The sequence below is a fragment of the Syngnathus acus genome, chromosome 1 (genome assembly GCF_901709675.1).
Source record: "Syngnathus acus chromosome 1, fSynAcu1.2, whole genome shotgun sequence".
Lineage (NCBI taxonomy): Eukaryota > Metazoa > Chordata > Actinopteri > Syngnathiformes > Syngnathidae > Syngnathus > Syngnathus acus.
Genome location: NC_051087.1, coordinates 13531930 through 13553888, shown reverse-complemented (window position 1 = coordinate 13553888; position 21959 = coordinate 13531930). Strand labels below are relative to the sequence as shown.

At 39.2% G+C, this 21959-nt stretch overlaps 1 protein-coding gene across 24 annotated transcripts in view; it reads right to left on the bottom strand.

The window, feature by feature from the left end:
• The window catches only part of rims1b (regulating synaptic membrane exocytosis 1b), a 70800-nt gene extending 49768 nt beyond the window's left edge, over positions 1-21032 (bottom strand). For 12 of the 24 annotated variants that reach the window (XM_037256398.1, XM_037256389.1, XM_037256407.1 and 9 more), the window contains exons 1-2: positions 20077-21023; positions 1087-1300 (exon numbers count right to left, since the gene is read on the bottom strand). In XM_037256398.1, the coding sequence (XP_037112293.1) occupies positions 1087-1300; positions 20077-20243 (381 nt within the window). In that variant the 5' untranslated portion in view covers positions 20244-21023. Of the gene's footprint in view, positions 1-1086; positions 1301-20076 lie in introns of all 24 variants that reach the window. The other 12 variants (XM_037256266.1, XM_037256277.1, XM_037256287.1 and 9 more) reach the window with 5 other exon arrangements.
• Positions 21033-21959: the final 927 nt, after the last annotated feature.

The following is a 21959-nucleotide window of genomic DNA, read 5'->3' as shown; positions in this document are numbered from 1 at the left end:
CATACATGTTTGAGCCGGTCAGTGGAAGAAAAAGTGGAAGTGGTAACTGTGACAGCTCCACGAATGAGCCTCAAGAAGCAGATTGGAAATACAGACTGGTATGTTTGTGCATTGATATATACTTTCTCTAGCAACTGAGACATGAGCCATGTTGTGCGTGTGGGATTCATTATTATGCGCCAGCCGTACATAAAATGTTAAAACGCGGTGACAATCTTGAGCTGCATTTTCCATGCATGAAAGTTTTGCATGTCACTTGCACAGACAAAAACAATGCTAGAGCAGCCACTTAATACTTTTATGTATGTGAACTCACAGCTCCGGAAATACCCAAAGACGGGAGGGCGCTAGACTTAAACCACAGACGATTCTGAATTGTATTAAGTGAGAGGTCTTCTTTGCTCCCTGACCTTTAAGATGATGCAATATCTATCTCATGGGGTATGATACAATTCAAGGATGGTGCATTTTAAAATGATTTGATTTGCTTGAATAAAGGACAACTTTCTGATTCAAATCGGTTTTCGCTACACCCCTAAGTTCAGGTACAGTATTGCTAAAGTTGGAAAGACTGGTCAAAATAAACGTTTGCCTTTTTAATTACATTGAATATATTTGAAAAAGCATCATCAAATCTAATCGAAGATGGCTTGATATCCAAAAATTGGATAAATATATTTTTGGGGGAATGTGCAGCCATCACTCTCAAACAGTCCTGTGTTTGGATTAGACACATAACTTGTGGGATCAGCCTTATTTGCTCACATGATGGGAAAATGCAAGACACAAATAAAAATACAGATGTGATACAATAACAGGTGAACTTTTGCATTCAAGTGAGGTTCAGTGTTCAGTCTTTTTTTTAACCATTTCACAACACTCCACCCTTAGTAAAAAGCAATCAGTCTAAGGGCCGACAGTTGTAGTGGTCCTGAGACATTCTTCCATCGCCCTTTGGTCTCCCAAAGTGTGACCAGGAAACAAAGAAGCAGATGATGAACTCACAGTTGTATAGCAGCAAAAGCAGAAATGATGAATATGTGAGTGGGAGTATGAAAGAGGAAAAAGAGATGTTGGTATCCTTACATTGTTGGAGCGCAGGGAGACTCGGCCCCCGCAGCGGGCACAGAATTTGGTTTGGCAGTAGGAGCACAAGTGACCACAGCCATCTGCAAACTTGGTCTTACGGCAAATGCCGCAGGTGGGTGCATCATCCTTCTGCTGTGTCTGCTGACGCCGGGTCTCCGCCCCGATGCGACGCACCTCTTGTTTATAGCTCTCAAACTGCTGGTGCAGTGTTCTGGGAGAAAAGGAGAGGAACTTTTTGTAAACTTGACAAAGTTCTGAAATATCGTGTCCAAGCATCCACATAAACAAAAGTGATACATGTGTTAGGAATAGCTGAATGATTTACAGAAAAAATGACATAGTTTAGAACTTCTGAGAGCTCACTCACCCAGGCCTGAGAATATTCAGAAACTCGGATATTGCATTGTTGATCATTTTTGTTTCCGACAATTCAAAAGTGTTTACGTGAGAAGAAACGATTGTCTCTCATTTTTCCTAAACCTCTTTAATAGGAATGGAATAACCAGTGCAGTGATGCAAAGAGCCGATTTGTTGCCAGAAACTGCTTTCACACAATCAGAGTCGCGAAAAAGCCTCTTCGTTCATGATATAAATTCGAGAAATAAAAGCTATTGATTCTATTAAAAAAATGATCGTACATTTTTTTTTATTTTATTGTTCAATAAATCCCTGGCCTTGATTCACTTGCCTAGAATTAATCTGCACGTCCACCTCACAGTTACGAGGGTGTGGGTTTGATTCCACCTCCGGCCCTCCCTATATGGAGTTTGCATGTTCTCCCCGTGCCCGCATGAGTTTTCTCCGGGCACTCCAGATTCCTCCCACATCCCAAAAACATGCTTGGTCGGCCGAATGAGCACTCCAAATTGCCCCTAGGTGTGAGTGTGAGTGCGGATGGTTGTTCATCTCTGTGTGCCCTGCGATTGGCTGGCAACAGGTTCAGGGTGTTCCCCGATGACGGCTGGGATAGGCTCCAACACGCCTGTGACACCCGTGGGGACAAAGCGGTACAGAAAATGGATGGATGGAATTTAGAATGTTGCTCACCAATTGAAGTCATTGATTTGCAGAACTGCTCTGCGAAGAAAGAATGAAATAAAATTTCGAGCCTTGTTAACTAAATAGTTGTACTAGGTTCATCTTGTTTTTTCTTTTTCAATTACTTCACTGGTTCTTCTAAAGTTAACAGTTGAACATGCTTCATTTTGCACTTCAACTTATTTTGAACAATTACTAAAGCTCAGGGAATTGTCAATTTGGTTTAGCAAATCAGTTTTTTTTGTGTTCTGTTTTTGACTCAACTCCCAGTAAATTGATTTTTCTGCCCTTTGTCAGACCTGACCGAAAGCTCTTTCTTTAAAATGATCTCTCACTTGTATTATTGAAAATGTATGTATCAAATGTTTTGTGGTATAGTTACTTGGTATCAGTATTGGTGAGTATTGTATTGGTTGTATTGGTCTTGTATTGGTACTTGTATTGGTCTGGAAAAAAAAAAGTGGTATTGAACATCCCTATTCTTGAGTAAATAAGCGCTTCTGTTTGCTGCCATGTCATTAAAACAGTGCAGCGGTTATTCAAATGATCAGGATTGTTGTCCGACTTCAGTTGAGCTTGCTGATAAGCTGATCATTTAAATCTGGTGTATTGAGGGAGACATATGAAACATCCAGGTTTCCGGCCCTTGAGGACCAGGAGTTGCCCACTCCTACACTAAGGGGAAGAAATCAATTTTTGTGACACCAACCAACCCCCCCACACCAATTATTATTATTTTTTTTGATGAAATTGGTTTTCCCAGCTTTGCTCAAAAATTGTGTATTTTCACTCACGCCAGCAACCATGTAATTGACTGAGAAACTAATCCTCTTCCGTACGTAAGAAACTCAAGAGTGGGGGGCAGTATTTTTTTTTTTGTATAGCCAAAGTATTCAGATCAGCTTTTCGCATGCATTTTTGGAGATAGGCAGCATTTGAAAGTATTTCCTTGTTTGTGTATGTTCAGCACATGGGTGGACAGGCACGCCTGACACCTAACTATTTGCATACAAGCAATTAAAAGAACCCTAACCCTTATAGCCATCTTTTAGGTTAACGCGTGTACTGGTAACACGTTAACAGTACACTGTTCTGTTTGGAGGATCTGGTTCAGATTTAGACAAGAATAATTTTATTTGATATTGGAATTTGGGCAACTATAATATTCATACGTAATTCTAATGGAAAAACAACATGGTAGCTACGTCACTAACATGACCTTTGACCGCACACAGCTATCAATCCTACCAATGGGAACCAAGGTCTCAGCCAAGGCCAAGCACCATGGGAACAGCTGTCAGAAACAGAGGGTTCACAGTCGGTTGTCATGGTAACACGGTGGCGTCAACTGCTCAGTGTCAGTGGGTGTCAGTTCACCAGCTGTTCCTGTTCTTAGAGCTACATTTTCCTCATTTTTAGATTGCTTACAGCAGATGAAGCTGCACTCAGCAGCTCTTTTATTACATTAATAAACCAACATACATTTGTAAAAACATGAGCTCCACAGCAAGCTTCTGAAAATGTTTGATTTCAGATTTTAACATTGAAAATAAATGGCTCTGAAAACTGACAGTGAGTCCCATTCAATGTTATATAAAATATGTATGCATGTATGTATGTATGTGTGTGTGCGACACAAGTTTCCTAAAGCATCCAGCGTGAAAATGCTATAGTACGAATAAAGTATTAAAATACTGTGTAATGTCCTATAGCACTCATCCTAATTTTTCACCTCTTGTGCTCTGCTAGTCACTGCAGTCTGACCAATTAGTAGTGTACCGTAATTTTCGGACTATAAGTCGCGGTTTTTTTCATAGTTTGGGTGGGGGGGCGACTTACACTCAGGAGCGACTTATATATGTTTTTTTACACAAATTTCTACTTGATCATTAACACATCACTTACTTACAAGTATAGTTGACCACTTCACATGTTTTTTTTAGTATAGTTGATCACTTCACATGCTTTGATATCTTTATCTTGAACATATCCAAAACATGAAAAATAGAGAGAAAAAATCAAATAAAGTAATTAACACTTTAAAGCGCCATATCCTCTGTCACCAGGATGACATAAAGGACGAGAAATTTGATCGATGGATTTAATGATTTGGAGTAACACAAATGGTTTGATAATATTGTTGTTTATGAGATAGTTATTTAAAATATAGTTTATATATCGTTGTATGGGCCTGTGGAATAATTTGAACTGCGGCGCGGCACACGGCATTGTTGACAAAGGACGATCGATAAAAGACGAGAAATTTGATCGATGGATTTAATGATTTGGAGTGACACAAATGGTTTGATAATATTGTTGTTTATGTGATAGTTATTTAAAATATAGTTTATATATCGTTGTATGGGCCTGTGGAATAATTTGAACTGCGGCGCGGCACATGGCATTGTTGACAAAGGACGATCGATGGATTTAATGAATTTGAGTGACACAGATGGTTTTATAAACGTGTTATTTATGTAATAGTTTTTTTTAAATAACTGAATGTTACGTTAGGCCCGTTCTCAGCTCCTCGTTTGTGTTTGTCACGTTAGCATACCGTATCGTTTAGCCTGTTGTTGCTCGTTCATGTCTGTTCTTGGTGTTGGATTTTGTCGAATAAATTGCCCCCCAAAATGCGATTTATACTCCGGAGCGACTTATATATGTTTTGTTTTCACATTTTTGGGCATTTTATGGCTGGTGCGACTTATACTCCGGAGCGACTTATAGTCCGAAAATTACGGTAGTTACTCACAGAAGCGCTTCCACATTGATTGATACATCTGTAGATAATTTGGATCTTTAATTCAAAGCCAAGCATTTTACAAAGCAGAGTTTTTCTTTCTCTCTTACAAAAACTGCCTTTCAGGCAAGATGAGGGGAACAAGTGACAAATGAAAGCATAAACAAAAATCAAGATGGAAATTGTGGGACATAGACCAGTGGAAGAAAAAACACAATGCATTTGGCGTCTCTATAAATAACACTTGAGAAAAGGGAGAGATGATGGTAAGAGGAAAAAAAGAATGAGAGGAAGAAGAGACCGCAACAGAATAGATCATACTCCCGTAATCCTGTGTTATTACTTGAAGCATCTCTACATCATGTGCAAAGGGAACAGACAAAGTGAAGAAGGGAAAGTAAAGAGCAACAGATGTTTGCTTAACCCTTTGCCCAAATGCAAACCGAATTTTTGATTGCTTTCTGCCACGATGCTATGGTGAGTGGTGACTTTAAAATATTTGCCTCTCTCTTCTGTTTGAAGGATTTAAAATGTTAACTTCAAAATACAAGCAGAATTAAAGCATGCAGATGGCCCGTCTGTTTCTATCTGGCAGTCAAGAGTTCTCAAACAATCTGTTCTATCTTCCATGTCTTGATGAGGCTTGATTCTCAAAGAACCCAACTACAAGTAATTAATTATCAACTCATAAACCTGTTAGACTGACCAGAGAGGTAAATTGTGTGTGCCGTGAGTGGAGCACTTAATGAGTGTCCCAAAACCAGCCGCTATTGTATCGTGGGTGCGTTCATGCTGGGAGCGTTGTCTGTCACAACAACGACTCCATGATTTGGCCGGAATAGTTCCAAATCGGCTCCCTTTATGACATCTGCTATATTCAATGTGGGTCTCATTAAGCGGGCGAGTCTGCAAACAAAAAGAAGATGGCCAAAGGTAACAGATCTCATGATATGCAAGGACAGTAAATCTGGTGGCGTTCAAATCCCACGCGATTTCGTGGGGTTTGAACGTGGAGATCTCGTCCCATCCTTAACATGAACCATCGCTACAATAGGTGTTGATTAATGATTTCTAGCTCATGTTTGCTCACTGCTGTATTCTAGTGGATGATGTCAGCCAGAGTAAATTAAGATGATAGCCCTTTGTTAAAACTTGTGTTTTTTTAATTGGAGGTCAAACCATTGCAGGACAAAACAAATCTAAAATGAAACTGTAAGTCATTTTGAATGAATGCAAGAGCACTCCTCTAGTAAAATAAGTGTACCGTATTTTCCGGACTATAAGGCGCACCGGACTATAAGGCGCACCTTCAATGAATGGCCCATTTTAAAACTTTGTCCTTATATAAGGCGCACCGGACTATAAGGCGCACCATTAATGCATCATGTCAGATTTTTAATCCAAATCAAATCATTCTTCATTTTATCTTTTTTATTTCAACTTCAGACGCAACAAGTTACTTTATAATCACAAAATAATGATCCATAGTCTTTTTGATTCATGATTCATAGTCTTCAGCGGGCCACTTATGATTGATTTCATGACACAATGCTTCGGGCCAGTTTAAATTTAGGAATTTGGTCCATATATAAGGCGCACCGGACTATAAGGCGCACTGTCGGCTTTTGAGAAAATTTTAGGTTTTTAGGTGCGCCTTATAGTCCGGAAAATACGGTAGTCAGATTACTAAATTTGAAATACTTACGCATTATATTACAAGTAGCGATGTTTTGATTAGAACTTTGTGCTACCGATAGTCCATTAGTGTGATCATCCGATATTGATTAGATTTTGATCACATGTGGCTCCGGTGTAAAATTTTTAATTTTAGAGCTACGACAACCAATTTTGTTTTTATAATAATTGCTTCATCTATGAGAGATTTTTTTTCAGTTAATTAATCAGATTTTAAAGTACTTTTATATATTTCTATCTCTTTATTTTATACAAACAGAATAGAATGCAGAAAATGCACGTACAAATTATGATTCAATTACTGTGTTGGTTAAATGTTAAAAAATTGAGGGAAATGTGGCTTGTTATTTCCCCCCAGTAAAAGCACCTGTTTGAAAATGTTAATATGGATTCAACACAAAGATAATCACCAGTCAGGTTTACATAAAGCCTTGAATTCCAGTTAAAATGAAACCGAATTACCAAATCTTAATACTGATCACAAGGAAAATCAGAATGGAATTTCAATTGGGCTCAAAGGGGAGCATGTTCCTGTTCCTCCAAATTGTTTTGTTAAACGAGCACAGTGGTTCTTAACCTGGGTTCGATCGAACCCTCGGGGTTCGGTGAGTCGGTCTCAGGGGTTCGGCAGAGCCTCCACTGCGGAGGTCCGAACACACGTGATTTATCGTGTAAGTTTGTGATAACGCATATCTGAACTGGTCTCACAAAGGCACACTGATTTGCAGGTATGTAATTTGTTGTGAGTTCATGCATTGTGTTGGTTTTGTTCTTTGAAAAAGGTGATGATCATGCACGGCTCATTTTGTGCACCAGTAAAAAACATCTGTCTTGAATTTGAATTTCCTTTTTCATTTTTCGCAAAAGAGGGATTCGGTGAATGCGCATATGAAACTGGTGGGGTTCGGTACCACCAACAAGGTTAAGAACCACTGAACTAGCACCACGCTGAAATATGTAGGTGTGTTGACTGATGACTAGTTGACTCCTTACTGCCCTCTAGTGGAGAATCCCTAACGATGATCACCACAAGGAGGATCATATAATTATAATTACAATAGCGCTTGTGCGTATGCTTGAGATCAGTCCATTGCCAAAGACTGGCTGGAGTAGAGGTTTACTTGCGGTAAGTGGTGGAAACATAAATTTGAGTGAATCATGGAGATGTTGAATAAAGCATTTGCTCATGATTAGCAGCGAAGGAAGGAAGTGGCCTACCACTACAGCGTATGGGTCACCCAATGGGCCAAATTTGAAATGCTTGCACGATTAATTGCGGTCATTTTTACAGCGTGTTAATTTGCAGCGTAATTGATTAATCTAATTAACATGTTAAAGTGACAGCCCTAATGTTGTTCCTGTACTTGTATGTATTGTGCTCAATGACAATAAAATTGAATCTAATCTAATCTAATGTAAAATACAAAAGCGCTGATCTCACAGCCAGCTGGAGTAATCACAAGCACAGTATAATCCCCTTTCTCTATTTCAGAAACCTCAGCTCGCTCTGTTGAAAAAACACACACAAAGGCAAACATGTACACATGCGTACGCACACGCGCACATACACGCCCCCCCCCCCCCACACACACACACACCACTTCTCACTTCCACTTGATTTTCTTCCTCTCTTCACTTCATAACCTGCTGCCATAGCAATAACTTCACACAGGTAAAAAAAAAAAAAAAGAATTGAACTACAGTGTAAACAAAATAGATAAATAGATATGAATCTTTTCCATTTGGTACTCAGTTCAAATAGACATACAATTTGGAACTGGCCTAAATTATACACAGTAAGTAAAAGTACCGTATTGGCCCGAATATAAGATGATGTTTTTTGCATTGAAATAAGACTGATAAAGTGGGGGTCGTCTTACATTCGGGGTCTAGACATTATACCCATTGACAACGCTAGATGGTGCCAGATATCTTTAAAGCGAATGCTGAACTTAACTCCCCAGGCCAAAGCGAACTAAATAAAAATAGCGGTAGCACGAAGAAGAAAAATAAAAAATAGCGGTAAGAAAGAAAAGAGAAGAAAATAAGAGAAGAGATAACAGAAAATGGAGAAACGTAGCGACAATCTGGAGAAAAGTGGCTCGAAGATCGGCCAGGTTAACCGGCAGCTGAGAAATTATGATGCAAACTTCAAGATGATGGTGATAAATGAGGCAGAGTCTTCAAACAATTGCAAAGCGGCTGTGAAATATGGTGTCACAGAGTGTAATGTACAGAGATGGAGAGCTCAAAAAGATCGCGTAAAAGATGCTCAGAATCAGAGAAAAGCTTTCCGTGGTCCTCAGAGCGGCCGCTTTCAAGAGCTCGACTTGAGGGTGTGCGCGTACGTGGATGAGAAACGAAAGGACGGGATGCCTTTTTGAGCTATCATTCAGCTCAAGGCCATGGAAATAGCCAAAGAGCTAAACATACCCACCGCTGACTTCAGAGCAAGCCTCGGCTGGTGTAAAAGAATGATGCGGCGTAACGGACTAACGCTGCGACGTAGAACAAGTCTAGCCCAGCGCCTGCCCTCTGACTTTGGAGAGAATCTGTTGTTTATTTACATTTCAAAAACCAGAAGCCATTCATTTACAAATGTGATTGCACTTTAGTTTACATATTTAAATGTTCAGATATTAAGATGTGATAGACAGTTTTTGCATGATATGAATGAGGCAAAATAACATGCTTTTTCTCTCGAATATATTGTTATAATCATTTGTTTCAGATGTACTATAATTATTTTCTGTATAAAAATTTAATTTGGTGTTCAAAAAGTATTTTTTCAAACTTGAGTCTTGAAAAAGAGGGGGTCGTCTTATAATCAGGGTCGTCTTATATTCGGGTCAATACGGTAAATACCATGTCACTTCAGGTGAAGGTCCTGTTTTCATTGTTGGAGTCATTGGTAGTATTTTGGGTAAAAGTATTCTGGTTCAATATAGTTGCGCAATACAGTACAATAATAATATTTTTCCTTTTCAAATGAAATAATAAAAAACTAATGAATCAATTTGTCAGTATATTTTCTAAAGCTATGGAAAAAATATTGTGCATATAATAGGAATACTTTGAAAATATGAAATGTCTAAAACAGAAAAATGATTTTACTGGGTTGTGGTAATTCACTATCAATATGTATCGCAATTGACAATTACACATGTGATGGATATCTACCCAAAAGGACTGCAATAAATTATTCTATAGAAGAAAAAAGGCTAATCCGATTTGGCTAATAAGATTTGTGCCACAATTAAAAGCACGTAAGCTATTTTGTGCACAAAAGCACATTTTAAACGTAGGCAATTTGCCATGTGTTAGTGCAGGGGTGGCCAACCAGTCAGAGACTAAGAGCCACATTTTTTACTGTGTCATCGCAAAGAGCCACATCATACACATGAGCACACATGAACACCCCCCCCCACACACACACGCATACAAACACGCACGCGCACGCACACGCACGCACACATACACACACGCGCACACACACCCCTCTGCTCAGCCAAATTTATTGTGTGACATTATTATGTCACGCACCAACATGATAATGACAAATTGACTCCTACAGTACTAAAACCACAGACCAAAGACCACATTTTCAACAATGAGCATTGTGTGCATTGTCTCACACAGACAAACTCTCAGTTCAACAAATTCCACAAACAAAAATATAAGTTTTTTCACTTACTATGTGTGGCGGGACATTTCGGGACCATTCGTTTTAGTTTGTTGTTTTCAGGAGACAAGATTTCAATAACGTCACTGAGGCATATTTTAACGAACACTTCATTGTATGGCTTTTTAGCCCGTGCAATGTTCCAAGCCAGTTGAAACAATGCAAGTGTGACAGTCTCTGAGTGCTTCGTAATTTTTTTGAAAAACTGTACCTATTTTTCTGCCTGACTTTTCAAAGTCTCCAAACTTGTGCTTGCGAAATTCAGTCCCTTTTGCAAAGTCCTTATCGATATTGGCATGAAGTGAGCTGAAGTGGCGCTGACCATTTGAAGCTTTTAAATGCGCCAATGACGTCCGACATATCAGGCAGAATGGCTTGCCATAGCGTTCAACAAAAAACAACTTTAACTCTGTTAAAAACGTCCTGTGTTCATCGTCATATATTCGTTTAGCTGTGCATTTTTTCCTTGCCATTTTGGCAAGCGTCTTGTCAGCCTTTCTGGACCTAATGGGCCCCCGTAGTCACAGTCGCCATTCATAAAAAAAGCGGGCAAAACCAATTCACCTCACGCGCATGCGCGTTTGACCAAAATACCATATTGAACTCAAGCGAAGCAAATACGCACGAAAAATAAACACAAATGTTGATATGAACATAAAAGAGCCGCATGAAACTAGCCAAAGAGCCACATACGGCTCGCGAGCCGCGGGTTGGCCACCGCTGTATTAGTGTGACGACTGCAGACATGAAGCAGAAGCTGAACCAACAAAGAAGTGTGTGCCCTACCCTACGCAAGTCAAACTAAAGTGTTCCGTCAACTATATAATCAGTTGACTCAGTACAACTGTTGCAATAAAATTATATTGCGCATACAACTCCAATCAAAACACCTCCAGATGGACACATTCATGGTATAGAAGTAAAGGAGTTCCCTGTCTTAAACGTGCTAACTATGACCCTCTGCATCACACTCAAGTCACAACCAGGCAAGTAAAACTTGAATGGACTATGGCAATAATGAGCTTGCTAATGTTGCGTGTTGTGCGAGATGTCCGATGTTGAGCCAGGAACAACAAAGATGTGGAGTATAGAGTTGGTTCTTTATTGGCAAGATCTTGGGTTGTTTAATTGCGGCCAATGCACGAGGCACAGCATCAGATGAAACAACAGCTTCCTTCTCCAGGTCAGCTTCTTTTATACTGCCCGGAAAGGCGGGAAATTGTCACGTGACCCTTTGGTACCTGAGTGTGGGGGGCGTCACCCCCCTGTGTGTGTGTGTGCCTATGCGTGTGTGTTCATACAGTTATGTGTGTTGTATTCGTGTTCTGATTGAGCAGTTATGTTTATATAAACTAATAAATAGAATTGTACAGATATGAGCATCTAAACGTACATGAGATTGTCTAACCTAACAGAACATGTACACATTGCTGTTGCTCTCTCTTCACTAAAAAGATAAAATACTCCTAAATAGATTTCTCAACTGTAATGCATGCACTCCTACAGGGTATTTGTTTGCTAGTTTGCATTGTATGAACATTTAATGAAGGTTTAGGTTATCAACAATTCTGCTTTGGGGTAGAAGTCTTCTGCAAATAAGCATTTATTTATTTATTTACTCGACATTAAAACTGACACAAAAATTGGCTACATTTGTTGAAAATGAATTTCACAAGATTTCTTTAATTATATTTTTCATAATTGTGCTTTATTCAATTTGATATCAAGTGTTTTATTTGCTGTTTAATCAGTTAATTTGCTTTTTATTTTGAATTGGTTAGAAAATCAATAATTACTGAAATGGAATATTTATATTGTGAAACATTTTTCCGCCATATCACTCAGCCCTACTAAACACATTATGTTTAAAAAGGTTTCTTTAACCTATATGCTGACCAGTTTATTCCACTTTCTTTATAGTTGCGTTGACCTCTTATTGAAGGGAAAATATTCCATGTTAAAATGAAATTAACATACAAACTTTTTTCTCTGAGCCCTTATTTTTAATAGTAGAAAAAAATATATAATGTCGATAACAATACGAAATACAGTACTTGTATTGTGATACACTTTTCACTTGTATCGCCCAGGCTTAAGTGATATCAAATTGATGTCACTGTAAAATGTTTGTGTCTTTCTTTGTCATTGCACTGTTTTTCCAACCTGACAAATAGAACTTGTAATAATTGAAAAGTTAAAGTACTGCATTATGTGCTTTCCATTCCATTTGTTTTGAAAAGTTTCAGATAGGTCAATGAATTAGGAATAATCATTGAATTCAAAATCAGTTCTTCTATGATGGCCTATTAGTGCTATAAAATGCAAACAACACTAGCATCTTGATTTATGTTTTGATTGATTGACAATTTTATTTATCCGAATATTGAAATATACAAATAATACCGAGCTTCCTGTTTGTTCTCAGATAAAGTCCTTGCATAAAACCAAAATGAAATTGAGGAAGCAAAATAAACACACAGAGAGAAAAAGAAAAAAAAACATTTGGAAAGGAGTGAGAAGAAGCATAGCATATTTGGCTACTTATAGTGTGAGCCATTGCTACCCCGGACCATGCACAGAATGAGCTGGGAGGAGTGAGAGAAAGATAGTCTACTCAATCCCCCCATTAAAATTTAATGCCAGTGACATCTGGGGGCATTAAAATGCTCTGCTCACTCTGTCTCTCTCTCTGAAAAATGATTATTAATGTGACCAGATCATCTAAATCACAACATTCAGTCGACATACACAGTTGTCTTAAACTAATTATATGTTTTCATATTTATTGTGCATTGATAGTAAATATTCCCACTAAGTGTGAAAAAAGCATGTATTCCAAGGCCCGTGGGCCACAATTGGCCCTCCAGCAATTATATCTGGCCTACCAAATGCCGTTGATGGGAAAAAAACTGATAATTAGTAATATCACGTTCTGCTTAAAATGTAATTTTGTTAATTACGCCACTTTGGTGTTTCGTATTAAGCGGTCTGTATTCACTATATAGGCACTCGATTGGCTGCGTAACCTCATGTGATGTGATCACATCAGAAGAAATAGACTGATGAAGCAGAGACTGGCCCACAACCCATTACTTCCGCAAGCTCTGGAAAAACAAAAGCCAACCATCCATGCTCAGTAACATAAGGACATGTTTGTCTCTGTGTGCCCTGCGATTGGCTGGCAACCAGTTCAGGGTGTCCCCTGCCTACTGCCCGTTGACGGCATAAGTGGTTCAGAAAATGGATGGATGCCTACAAGCTCAAAGCTCATAGGCGCAGTAGGCAGCCAAAGTCCTTTTTTGTCCATATGCAAGCTGCATCGGATTTTTTAAGACAGTCTCAATGACTCGATTCCTATTTTTTTTAATCTGACCTTGGCCACTTTTGTATTTGGTTCTAGATTAGAGACATATCAGATTTATTGCAATGTGACCGCCGTCTGAACATCCAGGCCGGAGCAATCGTGGGTGGCCAGACAGGGGGTGGGAGGGGGAGTGACTGCTGCAAAGTTGTTTTGAGTAACAGTAATGATTTTTAATATTGACTTTAATTTATATCTGACTTGGACCTCATCATGTGCTCTTGGGTGGCAATGGCAATGGCGTGACGTCCTCTTTAGTGACGTAACCATGAAATGCGATCGAAAAGCCTCACCTCATTTCCCCAAAATACTGTATTTCCACCTCTTCCCGAATCGCTCCTCTGCGGATATGAGATAATAAAAAGATAAGCCCAAGGATCCTGCTCGTTAGTCCATATTTGCTTTCACAAATGTACTACGATGCAAGTGACACAGCAAAAAAATAATGTGAACGCTTACACAAAAAAACAAGATGATTGCTCCCCAAAAAATCCAAATTGAGTATTATGACCTCCGGAGAGGAATTGATTGGCCATGAAAGGATTTGATCAGCAATCACTGGTGGTCAACGAATCGGAGTAGCCCTGCAATGGAGTATTAGGTATCACCAAGATATTGTATGCTTTTATTTGTCTTATTTCACTTAGACACTGCATTTACAGGTACATTGTACAAAATAGGTTAACATGGAAAAAAAAAGATCGAGTGCAACATGCATACAGTGAACTTAATATTTAAATATTTCACAAGACATTTCCAAGTGTGCTATTTTTACAACTTGATTCATAATTCAGTATTAACATTTTTCTCCGAGACTTTGACACACTTGGATCTGCTTGAGAAATTGTTTTGCTTAATTTTAAAAGTTTGTGACATAAATGGGTGATCGGGGTAGTCACAATTTTTACACTTTTATATATTTCTAGAAATCGATTTATCCATCCATCCATTATCTGAACTCACGAGAGTCGCGGGTGAGCTGGAGCCTATCCAACCAATCTTAGGGCAGTAGGCGGAGGACACCCTGAACTGGTGGCCAGCCAATCACAGGGCACACATAAATGGACAACCATTCGCATTCATACGCACACTTCCGTAAGTGTGCGTACAATTTGGAGTGCTCAATCAGCCTACCAGGCATGTTTTTAGAATGTGGGAGTAAACTGGAGCACCCAGAAGAAACCCACGCATGCACGGGGAGACGCCACACAGGAAGGCTAGAGCCAGAATCTAACCCCGCAACCTCTGAACTGTGAGGCGGACGTGCTAAGCAGTGCCTCCACCGTGCCCCCATCGTGCTGCCTGGAATCAATATATGATATATTTTTTTAAATGATTGCTGTTCTCGTTTTTTTTTCTTTATGAATGTGAGCATTGAAGTCAACAAAGAAAATGTTACCAGTGAGCTTAAAAAAATCAGTGAACATGGCAAGAAACAAACGTCAAGATAAAATATTAAGTCCTCAAGAATTGCTGACACGTAGGCCATGGCGCTCTGCCTTAAACGCTTGTTTTACCTTCCACAGACTGAAAATTAAAGATTTAATTGAATTACTAAAAATAAAGCATTGGTTATGTGGATGTATGATAGATGTTGGGCAAGTTACTTCTAAAATGTGATCAATTACGTACGCATGTTCAACCCAGTCTGAATTGGAAAATTATTTTCCACATTAATCCTATATTACATTTACCGTAATTTTCGGACTATAAGTCGCGTTTTTTTTCATAGTTTGGGTGGGGGGGCGACTTATACTCAGGAGCGACTTATATACATATATATGTTTTTTTTTTCACTTTTTTGGGCATTTTATGGCTGGTGCGACTTATACTCCGGTGCGACTTATAGTCCGAAAATTACGGTACACTGAAAACTCTCAGGTGGAGGTGAATGGACGCTTGCAATGTTAGGATGCTGAAAAAGTAACTTTATACAAAAAAAGTGTTTGATTTCAAATGGTCACTGCTACGCTCGTAGTCCTTCCACTAAGTGACAGCACATTTTCGAGAAAACTGCCTGAATTAGAATGTCAGTATGGTTTTAGTTAATCTAATGGGAAATATCTCACGTACTGAGTATAATATTATATATGGGCAAAAAAAGTGTCCGGTATGCCTGAGAACTATTGGGAAAATTCCAGATGCACAGGTTTCAAGGCCATACCACAGCAACCTTCTATTCCTAAAATAACTTGCCATGTCAGGAGTTTAAGTCAATACAGATAAAGTCTTGTACCAGTATACATTTATCACCACCAGCTCTTCAAGTCTCAGGTAATGCTGATGGGACATTACTGACTGGATGGAAGGGAGCTACAAATTATACTGCAAACAGCATGGCAGGGGATCATGTGTATAAGGAGTATATATAATAAATGAAAATAAACAAAATTATTTTCTATCGCGCCTAGGGTCATTAAGGTTGTGGGTGAGCTGTTGCCTATCCCAGCTGACTTGTTGAACTCTGGTTGTCAGCCAATCACAGCATTGTTTTTTTTTTAGCTACACTTACATCATTGTGTTGTAGTTGGTATGTGCAGAGTGCTATCAACCTTTTGAATTGTTTTTCCAATGTTGGATGACCTTATATAATTTCACAAGAATAAACGACAATGTTTAATATGGTTGAAATCTTGCATACAGCCCAACAACCTAAACTGTAAGCAACGTAGGAGAGCATGCAAATGCTACAGACAGGTCTGGGACCAAATTTAAAATCAGAACCTTTGACTGTGAGGCAATTGCGCTGATTACGTGCTGCCTATTTTATCAACAAAACACCTTAAATTTACTTGCCAAAGATTATGCTAAAAATGTAATAATAATAGATATATAACAATCATCACACTGTAATCTTTTAAACATTGAAATGGGTTGGTCATTTTTGTATCAGCTGTGTGTGCAGCTGCAACAATCTTGTCTACGACGCTACGTTATCTTTTTTTTCCTGTTTGTCACCATAAATCATTGATGAGCAACTTGTTCAGAGGAGAGCTTGCTTTAGAAAACTCAAAGCTCAAATTACCAGTATTGAGCAAAACATCACGCATGAGTCACCAACAACATTGGAGTCATTCAACTTAGACAAATCATGACAAAGTGATTGAAGATCTTCTTACAAACTTACACCAAATGTTAAGAGCAAAGTTTTAAAAGTCTGATGTCTATGGATGCTTTTAACTGTGAAGGAAAATAGTGGCAAGCAGGAATTAAAGTACTATAAACTACAATTGTTGCAAATAGTATACAATTTGGAATATGACCAAAATTTTGATGAGATCTGTGAACACCTGACGTGCATAAATAATGTTAAGTTTATTGTTTTTAATGTAATCATTTATGACATATGGTCCAATGATATTTAGATTAGCAACGTGACATTTCCTCAAAATGAAATTCTGTCAAAATGCAAAGTCTGGTTGGAAAAGCCACTTTAACCTGAGTACAATGCAGCTAGAATTTTGAATGTAAGGTAGTGTTCCAAGGATTTTTTTGTGAAAATTGTCTTTTTGGTGAACCCTTATTATTGCCAATTGAAAATCTGGTGAAAAGGAAAAAGAAAAAAAGGACCTTAAAACAGCATCACTTCAATATTTTCCAACATATCTCTACTTGTCTACTTCTAACTTGTCATGAAAATGCTCATTTAAAGTGGGTAGCATCACATTACTTCACTTGAGTCTCCTTTTGCCACCTCTTGCATGAAGAAAAACTTTTTTTTAACGTTCACATTCACTCAGAACGTATGGATTACACACTCAAGACAGCATGGAAAAGGAAGCCCCCATCTTTGGCAGACCCATTTCCGTCACTCCTCAGTCGACACAGTGTTCCATCTCTGAGACAGAATGCTGGTAACGCTATTTCTCAGGAACTACTTGATGGGTTTTGCTCAAATTTGTAATACAGTACATCTACTTTTAAAGATATTGAGTACAACTATGGAGTTTGGTGCTACACAGATAATTCTACTTGATGCTATACGCTTGTCTATGTGTGGATTTGTGTAGCCAGAAGAAAGCGGTCGGGGGAAGCTGGGATAGGCTATAGCACACCACATGATTGAATGAGAAGTGATGTTTTCAAAAACAAACTAAAGTTTGTAAAGCATCACGGAACAAAATGTGGTCCATTTTTTTTTAAGTATACTAACATGCTATTGTTTTAGTTATCAAATACAAAAAAGAATATATTTGCAATATGAATTAAAAGACAACATGTATTTGGCATGTATAGATAAAAAAAAAACTCTCAAAGGTCTTACACCATAATCATATACACCAAAGCATGATATTGTCTCTTATTCATTGGTTCTCACAGTGTGTTACCATATTCTGAAATTTATTTTCCATTCTCGCCATACTTTATCTTAAGAGTGATCAACTTTAAGGACAGTATTTTCTGTTGGCAATCTCTGCCACAACGTTTTGTGGACAGAACACATCTTCCACATTTAAAGCCATGAACATGAGCGTGAAATACGTATCATCAGGTATGCTATGGAAAATTATCCATTTTCCCTTAATTTTATCTAAATAGTGTTCTACAGATTTGAAATATTTATTTGTCTATCAATGCCTATAATGTATGGAGATCATAATTGTTTACTTTTTCTTCCGTTTTTGTTTGGTGCTGTGAGTTTATTCAAATGTAAATTATGTTGCCTTGGCTCAATAATATGTTGGGAAAAGAGCATGTCTGGGAAAGAATGATCAAGTGGTCTTTCCCAGAAATTCCCACATTCCAGCTAAAGCCCCATCAAACACTTTGCTATGGCATGGAAAAGCTGTACAACTCAGCTTCTCAGTAAAATGTGCCTAAATGAGCTAAAAGGCAACATTTATAAAAGAATGCAATGTACACTGCCAAGTGTTTTGTGATAATGAGAAGAGACACACCACATATGCACAAGCATTTTCCTTAAGTTGGGCATCTGCAACGTGACTCACATTGCGTGTCATTCAACTTTTAAGTTTGATTTTTTTGACTGCTAAAACTGCAAATAACAGACTTATTTTGGGGTAAATCATAAATCTTTCTATGGCTGATCTCATCAATGATTTCCCTGATGACGAAGTCATTACTGACTGAACCTGAGCTTTGCTTCATGGAACATTAAATGCATAACTTCCTCTCAAGGGGCTTAGAGCAGCTTTCTGCCCTTAAGGCTGCAGCCAGGAAATGAAAACAGCCATTAGAATTGAAGCAACCCAGAGTGCCGGGATGATGTACGCCTGCAATGGCATCACTCTTGATTAGGTCCTTCAGGTGTTACGCCTGTACAGATGGAGACTAGTGTTAGCGAGTTCTGCTATTAAATACAGTGCAGTAAATGTTTGTCGAGCAGGGAAGTAAGACGACGAGCCTGATGAAAAATCATTTTAACATCAAACACTTGAACAGATAGTCCGCGACATGGTGAATTATAGTATCTTCTGTGATCCATATAATTTCCCATCATACTCCTTCTCTGGTTTATAGTTTATAGCCTAGTATCAATCTGAACTACAGGCCACCTGACAATCCTTCTTCAGGTGACAGGTTGATGACAAATGTCCATTTCATCAATGCCGGCAGCATTTCCAAAGCTCTCACAGCTCATCTCTAATCTGTGCCGTGTCCAGGCAACTTAGGCCTGCTAATATCCCCAACCACACCCCATCTCCTCTGCGATGCGAGCAGCACTAATGGTCATGCACACAGCCTCTCTAGCGGGTTTGTAAATGTTTTTTTTGTGTCTATGTTTTTTTTTTTTTTTTTGGTAGTGTTCACATGGGATGAATTATGTCATTGTTATTGCCATGATTGTAAAACCAATAACTTCCACATCTTACAACTAGAAATCTACATAACAAGTGCTCATTGGAGGCAAATCTGGAATTGTAACATGAAGCATGGGGTGCAGTCCCCATTGATAAAAAAAAAAAAAATGCTATGATTCATCAGCACCACCGCTGCTGTCACACCCTATTCTTCTACATAATGCCACCATAGAAATGAAATAGTGGTTGACCCCATTTCAGATCATGTCAAATTGACACTGACATTGTGTTTTTTTTAAGGTATTGATCCAGGCAGTGATGCTATCACATTATAGTATATGTAAGCACGTGACTGTTCTGAGCTGTTGCTACAATGCCTCAACACAGATGCACTTTATATTTAGCGCATGCAGCACACACCGACTATGTAATAGTCACACACACACGCGCACACACACATTATGTGTGTGGGTGTGTGTGTATATATATATATATATATATATATATATATATATATATATATATATATATATATATATATATATATATGTGCGTGTCTGTGTGTGTGAGTGTGTGTGTGTACACTGAGGCTGGTTTGAAAGGGTGGGGGGTGTTATTCACAAACATTAACTGGTAACTGGTAAACTAGAGTGGATGTGGCCATCCTTTGCATAGCATTAACTTGCAATGAAATGGATGCTCTTACTTTAACATGGCTTGTTCTTTGTCCTCTTCCTCCTTTTGCCGAGCCATCACTGCCATGATGATTTTCCGCTCCTCCTCGGTGAGATGGCTCAAATCCGGAAGGTCCGGCATGGATGGCGGCACGGTAGGTGGGCGAGGGCCGCTCTGTGGCCCCACCGAGGCGGACATCTTTTCCACCAGCACTCCACCACCACCGCCACCACCTCCTCCTCCACCTCTTCCTCGTCGTGTCGTTTCGGCTGACCGGATCTTACGGACGTTTTCTCAGCCACACCTCAAGAAACGCTGCGCGGATATGGCGGCAATGCCCTCCGCCCGAGGGAATAGTGCAAGCCGCTCATCGTTGCGCGCACCCTCGGTTGTGCTCTTTGTCGGTGGCCCCAGTCCGGCCGGAAGCACCTCCACTTCACCAAGAGCTCATTTCTGCGGATAAGGCCGATGGTAGAGTTAAGCCAAGGAGGAGACGCTTGGTCTCGTTTGGTTCGTCCCCGCTGTCTTTTCTCATCTGGAGCATCAAGATGAGAGTGTGGTATAGGCGGAGTCTCTCTCTCTCTGTCTCTCTCGCTCCCTCTCTCGCGCTCGATCTCTCTTTCTTCCTCTCTCTCTTTTTCTGTCTGTCTCTCCTTTTGCGGGGGCGCGCTTACTCATGTGAAACTGGGGTCCTTACCGCCATAGGTGCAGTCTTTTGACGTGACAACTTAACTCCCACGCGTATCGGTTAAGTGCAGTCCCCCTCTCACATTCAACTCCTTCAGACGCACGCTCGTGAACTTCTCCCCCTCCCCATCTGAGCACATTTCAGCACCAAGGACAGCACATTCTCAACAATGTCAACTTTTGTTGTTTTGGGGGGGAGGACATCCCTGAAGTAGCTATTAAACTCTCAAAGTTCTTCTGCTGATGTCGCTATGCCACCCGGTCACTTAAGTTGACGTCACCAAGGAGGTGACTGTGCTGCGATGACGTCAACTTCCTGTGGTGCATTATTTTGTCATCACATAGGTCGTGACAAAGGAACATCAGTCCAACGGAGCAGAATTTTGCTGCAAGCCATCAGATTTTAAGTAGGAGATAGAATTATGGTATATCATCTGCACTGACCAATACGGGCTATATTACATCACACGCATTCTGTGGGATGAAGGCCATATTTTACTCACAAAACAGATTGGTTTAAATTATATTGTATGTTAGTACATGAGGACGTATTTTTCATTAATTAAAAATACAAATAAATCCATTTAATTAATAAAACAATTTCATTTTGGGGTAGGTGATACCATCCATCCATTATCTGAACTGCTTATCCTCACAACGGTAACGGGTGCGCTGGACCCTATGCCAGGTCTTTTGAGACAATAAGTTAAATTAGGGGAAAGAAAAGAATATGACTGAAATGTGCGTGTCCCACATTATTTTTTCCCACACCACAAGGCGGTGTAACGCAAGTTGCCACACGATGGCACTATAAAATCTCCCCGTTCTCATCTCCCACATGGATGAAGTGCACGGCAACTGCTTACTATTTGATATAGCAAATAAATAAATAAATAAATAAATAAATGTTTTCTTACAATGTAGGTATGCCGCTGACATTTTTTAAACGTATTTATGAAGAGCAAATCTGTTTTATGAGTATGCAAACACAGTCAAACTATTTTTAGAAGCGGCCACCCGGGTAATAATTCACATTTGTATATTAAATTTGGCCATAGCAAATAGCAAATTTAATTTGTCGGGGTTGTTTGGGGGTACAGGTGCAGAAATAAAATATTACAACTCTTTATTCAACGAAAAATGAACATAGCATGCTCTGCGCAAAGATTCAGAAGCCAAGTCATTGTACTGTACATTGTTTCAACCGTAGACGAGATACTGTTGGAA